Source organism: Entelurus aequoreus, linkage group LG23 (genome assembly GCF_033978785.1).
Source record: "Entelurus aequoreus isolate RoL-2023_Sb linkage group LG23, RoL_Eaeq_v1.1, whole genome shotgun sequence".
In the NCBI taxonomy this organism is placed as follows: Eukaryota; Metazoa; Chordata; class Actinopteri; order Syngnathiformes; family Syngnathidae; genus Entelurus; species Entelurus aequoreus.
Window position 1 is genome coordinate 16,371,753 of NC_084753.1, and position 14,110 is coordinate 16,385,862.

A 14,110-nucleotide genomic window follows, 5' to 3' on the forward strand; every position below is an offset into this window, starting at 1 on the left:
GGCATGCAAATTTACAAGTGGATCGACAATGTTGTCTTCAAGTGTATAACTGTCCACCAACGTCTTTAGTCCCTTGTCAACCGAGTACAAGCTGGGTGAGTATTTTAACATGAGTGGCAGTTCATATAAACATTACAGTGGAGCGGCAAATGGCAACGAAAAGGAAAAAAGAGGGACCACTGTAGTGGTTGTGTACTCTTCTCGGCTATGACTTTATCCTACAGCTCCGAGAGGGGTACAAACCCAGATTGTTGGTATGAGAGGCAAGCGGATAGTACAGGCTTTTAAAGGACCCGGCTCTGATTTGGCCCGCCACTGACAGTCTCTAGGGACAAGCAACATGAAGTCAATTTTGCATAATAGAGGGACCTTTAACAAGTGCAAAGCATAAAGCGGACTTGCCTCCTTCACTCCAATTCCTGAAACACCACATCATTCTGTTTCGGTTTCAGCAGGTTTTTTTTTACACTTGTTGACATTTTTCTTTACATGCTTAGTAAATACCAGCCCTCATGAATATTACTGAGGCACATCTTGACAAAGGTATTCGATCAATTTCCTACTTAAAGGGGAACTGCCCTTTTTTAAAATGTTGCCGATCATTCAGAATCCTCATGAGAGACAAGAACACATACTGTATGCTTTTTTAATGCATTCTACTTCATATATAAACCTAAATAAAAGTCAGCTAACAATAGAGTCAATGGGAGCTCCTCTATTCCGCCCATAAAATCTATTAAAAAACATCCAAAGTGTGCCAACAATACTCCGTTTACATGTATATAGCGATATTGTTATTGTAAGCGCTACCGGTAAGGACCTATTTTTAGCGGCGCTTTGATCTCAGAGTTAAGTGGCTTATGCTGCTATATTGACATATTGAGCCAGTGAGCTGCTGCATTGCCTCCGAGTTGGTGAAAGTTAATTCTAGATTATAAATCATGCCTCTCAACTGGATAGTAGAAGGTTGTGGCCCTAAAACGAGAAGTTGGTCAACTTTGACATTCGCAACACGCTTGTTGTGGCAACTTTTTTTTAACCCTTTGAGTGGATTATAATTAATTCTTCATCTGAACAGCAATATATGAACACACCATCAGTCGGCACCCTAGAGAGAGCAGAAATTGAACAGTAAGTGATTGTTTGCTGTCTGTCATGAAGTCTGCATGAGTAGTAGTAAGTAGTTGGTGAAGGGAAAAGCGAACATTGTGATGTGCCTGTGAAAAAAATGTGCCACCGTATGCTTAAAATTAGCAACATATGTAATATCACATGATACTATGAACGTGCCTATTACTGTTTTGTAGTGATGGGTTGATGAGGCGTCATGAAGCGTTTCGACACATTGCAAAACTGTATTGATACCGTGTCGATACTGTGTCACTAAATACTGACATCTGCTGGACATTAAAAATCCCTACAGGCAACCTATGGACCGACTCAACTGACACTGATGTTATGACCTAGTATATACAATAATATAAACCAAGTCATTGTATTTCATATCTTCATTTAAATAAAAATATATTTTTATCTTTTTAGATACAGTCAATAAATAATGTGAACATGTATCATAACATGGAAATCGAAGAAAACGTGTTGAGAATGAGGATGCTTGTGGACTGGGATTTTTATTTATTAAAAAAAAACAGTTTTTCCAACGTATTAAATTTTAGACGATTTCTCTTCTTAGTTATTTCTCCGGCTGTAGAAAAGACCCGCTCACAGGGCACAGAGGAGGCGTCAGTGCGACACAGTTCACGTATCGGTCACGTGACCAAAACAGATCACGATCGGTCACGTGACTTTCTAAAAGCGGTACGCGCACCAACACAGGGTTTTGCTCTATGAGCTCGACCCATGCGCCGATGCATCGATGTTGCCGGACCCATCACTACTGTTTTGTGTTGGTATTGATATTTACGCTTGCTGTCGGGTTGTGGCTTTCTTTGAAAAAGATTGTTAAATCATTACCCCCTTGTTTTGTTGTTTGACTGAAATTATATGGCTCCCCCTTTTAGTGCACACAGCCAAGAAAGAAAATTGTAAAGAACAATGTCACGGCTGTCTTGAGTTTCCAATAATTTCTACAACTCTTATTTTTTTTGTGATAGAGTGATTGGAGCACATACTTGTTTGTCACAAAAAACATTCATGAAGTTTGGTTCTTTTATTAATTTATTATGAGTCTACTGAAAATGTGACAAAATCTGCTGGGTCAAAAGTATACATACAGCAATGTTAATATTTGGTTACATGTCCCTTGGCAAGTTTCACTGCAATAAGGCGCTTTTGGTTGAAATTTTGACCACTCCTCTTGACAAAATTGGTGCAGTTCAGCTAAATTTGTTGGTTTTCTGACATGGACTTGTATCTTCAGCATTGTCCACACTTTTAAGTCAGGACTTTGGGAAGGCCATTCTAAAACGTTAATTCTAGCCTGATTTAGCCATTCCTTTACCACGTTTGACGTATGTTTGGGGTCACTTGGCCAAACAGCTCAATTTTTGTTTCATCTGACCACAGAACTTTCCTCTAGGTCTTATCTTTGTCCATGTGATGTCAGAGGAAACAAAAATTGAGCTGTTTGGCCACAATACCCAGCAAATATGTTTGGAGGAGAAAAGGTGTGGCCTTTAATCCCAGGAACACCATCCCTACCGTCAAGCATGGTGGTGATAGTATTATGCCCGTAGGTTGGGTCTTGGGCGCAGTTGGGTGTTCCAACAGGACAATGACCCCAAACACACGTCAAAAGTGGATGGCTACCAAAAGCGCCTAATTGCAGTGAAACTTGCCAAGGGACATGTAACCAAATATTAACATTGCTGTATGTATATATATACTTTTGACCCATCAGATTTGGTCACATTTTCAATAGACCTATAATAAATTCTTTTTTTTTAAAACTTCATGAATGTTTTTTGTGACCAACAATTATGTGCTCCAATCACTCTATCACAAAAAAATACGAGTTGTAGAAATTATTGGAAACTCAAGACAGCCATGACATTATGTGTATGTAATATTTTGACCACGACTGTATATATAGTCCAGTGCAGTTAATGTATAGGAAAAAATTCAAAAATGTTGTGGACGTGTGCTTTATAGCAGTGGTCCCCAACCTTTTTGTAATTGCGGACCGGTCAACGCTTGAAAATTTGTCCCACGGACTAGGGGGGAGGGGGGGTGTTTGGATGGATTTTTTTTTTTTTGTCATAAAAAAATACAATCATGTGTGCTTACGGACTGTATCCCTGCAGACTGTATTGATCTATATTGATATATAATGTAGGAACCAGAAATATTAATAACAGAAAGAAACAACCCTTTTGTGCGAATGAGTGTGAATGAGTGTAAATGGGGGAGGGAGGTTTTTTGGGTTGGTGCACTAATTGTAAGTGTATCTTGTGTTTTTTATGTTGATTTCATTAAAAAAATATATATATATATATATATATATATTTTTTCCCCTTGTGCGGCCAATCGATCCACGGACCGGTACCATATTGGAAAATATGGTATTCATGCTAACATTGTTCCTGATGGGGAATTCTGCTTAACTATACAAACTTTTCAGTTTACAAACAATGTTCAACAACCACTTAGGTTCGTAAATCGAGGTTCCACAGTACTTACAGCGGGTATATCAAACGTTGCTGGGGGTGTTTGGATCTTGTTAAGAGTGATTCATAGGCAAAATAGAGCAACTGCTATGGGCTTAATTGTTAGCCGACTTTTAGTAACGTTAATTGATGAGCTAGAATGCATTTTAAAAAACGTGCGCGCTTGTTTTACATAAGGATTGTGAATGATAGGTAAAATTCCAACAAAAAGTGCAGTTCCCCTGTGACATTGTCTGCAGAATTTGGTTGATTGCGTCGTCCAGGGAGTTTTTTCACCCCCCTCATCACTGTGTTGTGCAGCTAGCTATACGTCATTCATTTAGCCTGCCAGTCCCTCGGTGGCCTGTGGAGAGGACGGCTCTAATCACAGGCTGCAACACAGGAAAACATCCCGGCTGCAGCCCCTTTCCTGACACGAAAGCTTATCCGAGATGCAGCAGGCTGCACCATCAACGCCATGAATGCAGCAATATGTAAAGAGATGACCTAGATGTGCAAGAAACGTGTTAAAGATGCAACAACAGTGCCTGCACATACATGACTTCTTTGGTGAAATTGTCATCAAGAGACAAGCAGGGGGAAAAAATATGCTGCAGCTTGGTAAAGCTTTGGTCTAAATATAGCTGCCGTGTTACCGTGTCCCTATGGCCGCGTAAAGCAGGATGGGGGATACCCTGCTTGCAATGCACGAACCACTGGTCGAAAAAATGAACAAAAAGTATATTATCGTGCAACACGTCACGTAATCTGGCTTGCTCATATGACCGAGGGCTTTCACATTCGATTTGGAAAGTCCGCCCACACACGTCCCACGCCTTGTTATTAAAAGGAACAGGCATTATCCGTGTTTTGTGGAATCATTTTTTGCAAGAATATGAAGCCAGTGTCAATAATGGACAAACCCCCCCACCCCCCCTCCAACGGTATTACGCACCACACAGTGATATCTCGGTGAGTCTTCCTGCAAAAGAACAGAACAAAAAGTACAATTGTAGCCATAATTGTTTAGCAACGTATCTGTTTTGTTTGCACCGAAACTGCTTTATTTGACCAATAATATTGGATCGGTACAAGTCCAGACAAATACTTGAGAGACGAGCCAGCTTATCGGTAGCTAAAGCTAGCATGGTAGCTACTTCGGCTAAAAATGAACACACAAATACAAGCATTTTTGAAAACGGGCGGAAGAAGAGTGGCGGTACTCACGTCACTGTCGACTTCGATGTCGTCGTTATCACTCATTCTTCGACGGAACGGTGAAGTTTAAAGGGACGCGGGGCTTAGAAAAACAACATGGATCGCTTTAGCAGCCGAGCGGCGCTCTAACCAGGCGGACTGCTAGCAGCTCACGTTCTGTTTGGAAAGCACGGAGGTGGCGGACCGTCTCCACGTGACTACACTCCACACGCCAGGGCTACCGCCTTCTAACGCGCATGCGCGTGCTCCCACTGGCTTGTGGGTAATGTGGTCTTCTTTTCAAGCTACGCCATACATTTTGGCGTTACGTTACGTTTACCGTTACGTTCACAAAAGGCCTGTTTATCACCGGAGTTGACTGAATCGTAAAAATCAAACTACAACTCAACTTGTGGCGGGTGTACGTGAGGCCACAACGCCCTGTTTTGTTCCGGTGCCTTGTGGGAATTGTAGTTATTGTCGTATTACTATGTCATTGGACTAAAAAGGGCCAGGGCAGAGACACGTGGAATAGTAAAACGTTGCAATATATATATATATATATATATATATATATATATATATATATATATATATATATATGAACCGCTGTGATATATATGTATATATCGAGAGAGAGAGAGAGAGAGAGAGAGAGAGAGAGAGAGAGAGAGAGAGAGAGAGAGAGAGAGAGATTATTGGTTCCTTCAGGAGAGTTTTAATTGATTGATTGAGACTTTTATTAGTAGGTTGCACAGTGAAGTACATATTCCGTACAATTGGCCACTAAATGGTAACACCGAATAAGTTTTTCAACTTGTTTAAGTCGGGGTCCACTTAAATTGATTCATGATAGACGGCGTGGCGAAGTTGGTAGAGTGGCCATGCCAGCAATCGGAGGGTTGCTGGTTACTGGGGTTCAATTCCCACCTTCTACCATCCTAGACACTTCACCCTTGCTCCTGATGGGTGCTGGTAGCGCCTTGCATGGCAGCTCCCTCCATCAGTGTGTGAATGTGTGTGTGAATGGGTGAATGTGGAAATACTGTCAAAGCCCTGTGAGTACCTTGAAGGTAGAAAAGCGCTATACAAGTATAACCCATTTATCATTATTTATATGATACAGATATATACCATCAGATATATACTATCATCATAATACAGTCATCACACAAGATAATCACATTGAATTATTACATTATTTACAATCAGGAGTGTGGAGGGGGGTAGGATATGGACAGCAAGTAGTGGACATAGAGAGAGAGAGAGAGAGAGAGAGAGAGAGAGAGAGAGAGAGAGAGAGAGAGAGAGAGAGAGAGAGAGAGAGAGAGAGAGAGAGAGAGAGAGAGATCAGAAGGCATAAGAAAAAGTATCTGCATTTGATTGTTTACATTTGATAATTAGCAATCCGGGGAGGGCGTTAGTTTAGGGTTGTGGCTGCCTGGAGGTGAACTTTTATTGCGGTTTTGAAGGAGGATAGAGATGCCCTTTCTTTTATACCTGTTGGGAGCGCATTCCACATTGATGTGGCATATAAAGAGAATGAGTTAAGACCTTTGTTAGTTCAGAATCTGGGTTTAACGTGGTTAGTGGAGCTACACCTGGTGTTGTGGTTATGGCGGTCATTTACGTTAAGGAAGTAGTTTAACATGTACTTCGGTATCAGGGAGGTGTAGCGGATTTTATAGACTAGGCTCAGTGCAAGTTGTTTTACTCTGTCCTCCACACTGAGCCAGCCCACTTTGGAGAAGTGGGTAGGAGTGAGGTGGGATCTGGGGTGGATGTCTAGAAGTAATCTGACTAGCTTGTTCTGGGAAGTTTGGAGTTTAGATTAGAGGGTTTTGGAGGTGCTAGGGTACCAGGAGGTGCATGCGTAATCGAAAAAGGGTTGAACGAGAGTTCCCGCCAGAATCCTCATGGTGCTTTTGTTGACCAGAGAGGAGATTCTGTAGAGAAATCTCATTCGTTGGTTAACCTTTTCCCTCAGGAAAATTTTAATTCCAGAAAGTTTGAGATAGAATTTAAAATAATTTAAAAAGTAAATAATGGAAGTATAAATGGAAATAAAATAGAAAATATAACAAAAACAATTAAATGTATAAATTATAAAGTATGAAGTTGATTTTTTACACACCTACAGTATGTGTTTAAACATTATATATATATAATATATATATATATATATATATATATATATATATATATATATATATATATATATATATATATATATACATATATATACATTTACATATATATATATATACACATATATATATACATTTACATATATACATATACATATATATATACATACATATATATACATATATATACACATATATATATATATACATATATATACATTTACATATATATATATATATATACACATATATATATACATTTACATATATACATATACATATATATATACATACATATATATACATATATATACACATATATATACATATATATATATATACATTTACATATATACATACATATACATATACATATATATATATACATACATATATACATATATATACATGTACATACATACATACATACATGTATATATATATATGTATACATATATACATATACATATATATACATATACATATATATACATATATATATACATATATACATATATATACACATATATATATATACATACATACATATATATACATATACATATATACATACATATATACACATATATATATATACATACATATATATACATATACATATATATACATAAACATATATACATACATTGATACATATACATACATATATACATATATATACATATATACGTATATATATATACATATATACATATACATATATATACACATACAGTATATATATACACATATGTATATACATACATATATATATACATATACATATATACATACATATATACACATATATATACATACCTATATACACATATACATATATATACATATACATACATATATACACATATATATACATACCTATATACACATATATACATACCTATATATACATATACATATATACATACATATATATACATAAACATATATACATACATTGATACATATACATATATACATATATATACACATATATACATATATATATATATATGTACATATATATGTACATATATATGCATATATATATATATATATATATATATATATATATATATATATATATATATATATATATATATATATATATATATATATATATATATATATATATATATATATATATATATATATATATATATACATATCCTCGGATTCAGGAGGAACAGTGTGGTTTTCGTCCTGGTCGTGGATCTGTGGACCAGCTCTATACTCTCGGCAGGGTCCTTGAGGGTGCATGGGAGTTTGCCCAACCAGTCTACATATGTGTTTTGTGGACTTGGAGAAGGCATTCGACCGTGTCCCTCGGGAAGTCCTGTGGAGAGTGCTCAGAGAGTATGGGGTATTGGACTGTCTGATTGTGGCGGTCCGCTCCCTGTATGATCAGTGCCAGAGTTTGGTCCGCATTGCCGGCAGTAAGTCGGACACGTTTCCAGTGAGGGTTGGACTCCGCCAAGGCTGCCCTTTGTCACCGATTCTGTTCATAACTTTTATGGACAGAATTTCTAGGCGCAGTCGAGGCGTTGAGGGGATCTGGTTTGGTGGCTGCAGGATTAAGTCTCTACTTTTTGCAGATGATGTGGTCCTGATGGCTTCATCTGGCCAGGATCTTCAGCTCTCATTGGATCGGTTCGCAGCTGAGTGTGAAGCGACTGGGATGAGATTCAGCACCTCCAAGTCCGAGTCCATGGTTCTCGCCCGGAAAAGGGTGGAGTAACATCTCCGGGTTGCGGAGGAGACCCTGCCCCATGTGGAGGAGTTCAAGTACCTCGGAGTCTTGTTCACGAGTGGGGGAAGAGTGGATCGTGAGATCGACAGGCGGATCGGTGCGGCGTCTTCAGTAATGCGGACGCTGTATCGATCCGTTGTGGTGAAGAAGGAGCTGAGCCGGAAGGCAAAGCTCTCAATTTACCGGTCGATCTACTTTTCCATCCTCACCTATGGTCATGAGAACTCTCCTGAAGGAATCAATAAAGTACTATCTATCTATCTATGAGCTTTGGGTTATGACCGAAAGGACAAGATCACGGGTACAAGCGGCCGAAATGAGTTACCTCCGCCGGGTGGCGGGGCTCTCCCTTAGAGATAGGGTGAGAAGCTCTGTCATCCGGGGGGAGCTCAAAGTAAAGCCGCTGCTCCTCCACATCGAGAGGAGCCAGATGAGGTGGTTCGGGCATCTGGTCAGGATGCCACCCGAACGCCTCCCTAGGGAGGTGTTTAGGACACGTCCGACCGGTAGGAGGCCACAGGGAAGACCCAGGACACGTTGGGAAGACTATGTCTCCCGGCTGGCCTGGGAACACCTCGGGATCCCCCGGGAGGAGCTGGACAAAGTGGCTGGGGAGAGGGAAGTCTGGGCTTCCCTACTTAGGCTGCTGCCCCCGCGACCCGACCTCGGATAAGCGGAAGAAGATGGATGGATGGATGGATGGATGGACATATACATATATGTACTGTATATATATACATATACATATATGTAAACAAATATATCATTAAATAAACAAATGATTGGTTTTTTTATTTGACTATAATATAATAAATATAATGGAATGAGTGCTGTCTAATAATAATAATAATAATAATAATAATAATGGATTTGATAGATATAGCGCTTTTCTAGACACTCAAAGCGCTTGTGCAAAGGATCCATCCATCCATCTTCTTTCACTTACCCAAGGTCGGGTCGCGGGGGCAGCAGCCTAAGCAAACAAGCCCAGACTTCCCTCCCCCCAGCAACTTGGTCAAGCTCCTCCCGGAGGATCCCAAGGTATTCCCAGGCCAACTGGGAGACAGTCCCCCAACGTGTCCTGGGGCTTCCCACCGGTCCCAACACCTTCCCAGGGAGTTTAATATTTTAAATCAGAATAATCACACTTTTGAATTTGGATTAATTTCGGTTGATCACAGTAAATTACTTGCTGACATAATGATGTCACTATTTTAGGACAGGGTGGGATATAATAGACTTTATTTATCCCACAATGGTGAAATTCTGCGCATGCTATGCATATTTTTACAAACGGTAAAAAAAGGAAAACCCAATAAAAAAAAATAAGAATGAGTAGTAATAATAACACCACTATTACCATCCATGAACACATATACACATTGCACACTAAATTGTTGCCAAAAAACAAAAATAAAAACTACATGGACTCTAATGTAAGTAAACATGGTTTGGGTGAGCAATAGCTGGTTGTAACACAAATTGTAAATAATCGACTCGTCTTCCTTTTTTGATAAAAATGTGCGCTAGATAAGGAGCTTACATTGTGGATTAGTTTGCACAGCCAGCTCAGTAAATGTAAAAAAAAAAACCATCATCCTTTCCCCCCGCAGGTCAAGAGGCGGCCAGCAGCTGTGGGCGACACCCTGCCCTCCATCTCACTCCTGGCGAACCTTCCACTGATGCTGCCCATGAACAGTACTTTGTCATATTTCGGCATGCAAACAAACAATAATGTCTCAAAGCCGCACAGGCAAACGGGCTCAACCTATTAGAAGGTTGACAACACAACATGGCGCCGCTCCAATAATGCAATTCATGGCAGCGCAATAATACTGTTGCATCTTTTCAAGGAAAAACGTGGCGGCAAAAACAACAACCTATTCGCTACAATCTCCCCCCTTGACCTCGGGGAGACGGCGTGAGTTCCGCAAAGTTGCGGCCTGCCCGGCGCTCGTCGTTGCCTCGTCGGGTCTGGAGTTGGAAGGGGGAAAAGGAGAGTTGAAAAAATGAGGCGTGTGACGCAGCAAAGAGCAATAATAGCATGCAGAGATCACCCCTCCCCCATGTCCTTACAGGGCTTGGCCTGTTTAACCAGCAAAGTGCCCTCCTTTGTGCCCCCCACCTTCCACCATACTGTCCACACACACTGGGAAGGACCCCGATATGTTTTTGGGGTTTTGTCCTACCCATTGTTGTCAATGAAAGAGGTGGGTGGGGGGGGGGGGCATAACCCACTAGATTAGAGTTTATTATATTCACCAAGTGCTTCATTCTGTATCGTCAACTTTGCAGTGGGACACAATTTAACAAGAACTCCAGTGCTTTGTTGTTGTATTGTGCATAACATTGAGTATAGGAGGGTCCCGAATTAGTTCAACGTGTACCACAAAAACCATAGTATGTACATAATCATTTACACAGAGTAATTTATAGATGGCATAGGTTGATAGGAATAGATCATAGATAGAAAAGAATAAATAGGATAATATCATAGAGTGTGATCCTGTGCAATGTAAAAACAATGACAGAAAACCAAAACAAATAACCGCTCAGTTCAGCAGTTTTTTTTAAGGTAGAAAAAAAAAAAGGGCAGAAAATTGAGTGATATTAAATGACTAAATAAATAAATGGGTTATACTTGTATAGCGCTTTTCTACCATCAAGGTACTCAAAGCGCTTTGACACTATTTCCACATTCACCCATTCACACACACATTCACACACTGATGACAGGAGCTGCCATGCAAGGCGCTAACCAGCACCCATCAGGTGAAGTGTCTTGCCCAAGGACACAACGGACGTGACTAGGATGGTAGAAGGTGGGGATTGAACCCCAGTAACCAGCAACCCTCTGATTGCTGGCACAGCCACTCTACCAACTTCGCCACACTAGGAAGACAATGCAACACAATATGAATGTTGGGAGTACAATTTTTTCAAAAACACTGCTACCATTTACTAACATTATGTATACTATATCAAAAATAAAAAACAACAGTATTGTATTGTATTATATTATATTATATTATCCATCCATTTTTTACTACTTGTTCATTTCGGGGTCACAGGGGTGGAGTTGGGGTTAGCTAGAGCCTATTCCAGCTACACTTGGGCAGAAGGCAGGGTACACCCTGGACAAGTCACCACCTCATCGCAGGGCCAACACAGATAGACAGACAAATATTACATTATATTATATTATAGCGTATACATTTTTATGTATGTTTGGTTACCATGTTCATTAAAAAAAAATGTGTACAGTATTGTGTATTGTATTTTTTAAACATGTCTGAAAGGAACCATTCGAATACATTTAAAAAATATATTATATTATATTATTTATATTTTGATGTATATTCTGTTATTATGTAAAGTATATCAGATTTTTTTTTAAAAGGGTATTATAACCCGGCTTCATTCGTATTATATTATTTAATTTTATATAATATGTATAATATATGTTTTTATTGTTTATTACATTACATTATATTACAGCATATTATATTATATTATTTTATATTATGTTATATAATAGTATGGAAAAATAAATATTAATTATGTATGTAATGGATGCTGAATTAAACTATAAACCTAAAGCCAAGGAGCAACAATTAAAATGCAAAAATAAAACATATTTTAAGAGCATATAAATAAAACAGATCATATACTAAGATACTGCATCTTATTATTATTATTATGACAGTTTGAAAAAATACGCATTCTGCATGTATTAATTGGTGATTTAATCAACTATAAACTCAAAAAAAAAGTTTTTAAAGGAGCAAAATAAAACATGTTATTAAGAGCAAATAAATAAACTAATTAATGTTATCATTATTTTTATTATTATTATAGTTTGAAAAAATATATTTGAATTCTGTATGTAATGAATGATTGCTGAATTAATAGACTATAGACTCAAAAAAGTAAAAAAATAAAATAACAGTAAATAAAATACAATAATAAAATGTATGCTCAAGAGCAAATTATTATATATATATATATATATATATATATATATATATATATATATATATATATATATATATATATTATAAGCTAAGATGGGTAATACAATATTATATTATTACTATTATTATTATTGTTATTATTATTATAGTTTGGAAAATATAATTACGTTTTCTGCATATAATCATTTCTAATAAAGTATAAACTATTAAAAAGTTGTTAAAGGAGCAGTAGTTAAAATGCCACCATAAAACATGTATTCAAGAGCAAAACATATTTAAATGTATTAAAATAATAAACTAAAATCATGCATAATTATTATTATTATTGTTGTTTCTTGGAAAAATAGATATGTATTCTTTATATTATAACGAAGAGGTATGAACTCTGAATACGTTTTTAAAGACACATCAATTAAAATGCAACAGTAAGAGAGAAAAACATATACATATTGTTATTAAAATAATAAATTAAAATATTACGTTATTATTATTATAATTATTATACCAATAACTACAACAACAAAAATAAATAAAAGGAAAAATTGGCTCTGTTTTATTCTATTCTATTGGATTAAATGTGTAACATTATCATATTACAGTAATTTATATTAAACTATAAATACAATATAATTACATATACTAAATTGTAATTAAAAATAGTTGTTGAATGATTTATTAATAAACATAAAATATACATATTAAATACAGAAAAATGGAAATTAACATAAATGTTTTATCAAAAATTTCAATGTACAACTATCATTAGGAATAGGAGCGATGTGTGCAGGAGGCTTTTGTCGCTCTCTCTCTTCTTCTCCGGTGCCTGTTAGGACCTTGTTAGTGGACGCCACCACAGGGCCTTCCTTTTCCTCTGCACAAGATCTGACAACACAGCACATGAAAGCCACCAGGAAGGTTGGCGCTAGAATCCAAGTAACAGTCTGTCAAGTGTGGCCATCACACGCCGCGTTTGTTCTTGGCACTGACGACTCGCTGCGCCGCCAGCCAAGGCCTGCGAGCCAGCATGGCCGTCGTTATACGCAATACTGCCTTCAAAAATGCAAGGAAAAAAACAAACAATCCCCAATAATAGGCAGGGCAGTATCCTTTTTGCAAGATTATATGAAGAATCACACACTTTAATATCAAGTGGAACACATTTTTATATGAACTACACTTGAAATTACACTTATGAAAGTAAGAAAAGAAAAAGAAGAGAAGAGAAGAAAAGAAAAGAGAACATATCGTAGCTTAACAAGCATTTCGTAACATAACATAGCAAAGCACAATGTAAAACAAAATACTGTAGGACAGCATAATGTAAAGGGTAGCGTATTATAACGTCGCGTAACATGGCGTAACATAACATGACGTAACAGAGCATAGCATAAAACGCAATGTAGCATAGCATAGCATAGCACTGCGCAATTTCACATT

The 14,110-nt window shown here is 37.5% G+C and overlaps 1 protein-coding gene across 6 annotated transcripts in view; it reads right to left on the reverse strand.

Moving 5' to 3' along the window:
• max (myc associated factor X) overlaps positions 1-5,076 on the reverse strand; it is a 39,233-nt gene extending 34,157 nt beyond the window's left edge. For 2 of the 6 annotated variants that reach the window (XM_062034424.1, XM_062034423.1), the window contains exons 1-2: positions 4,833-5,076; positions 4,561-4,587 (exon numbers count right to left, since the gene is read on the reverse strand). In XM_062034424.1, the coding sequence (XP_061890408.1) occupies positions 4,561-4,587; positions 4,833-4,868 (63 nt within the window). In that variant the 5' untranslated portion in view covers positions 4,869-5,076. The remainder of the gene's footprint in view (positions 1-4,560; positions 4,588-4,832) is intronic. The other 4 variants (XM_062034421.1, XM_062034427.1, XM_062034426.1 and 1 more) reach the window with 4 other exon arrangements.
• Between the last annotated feature and the right edge of the window lie 9,034 nt (positions 5,077-14,110).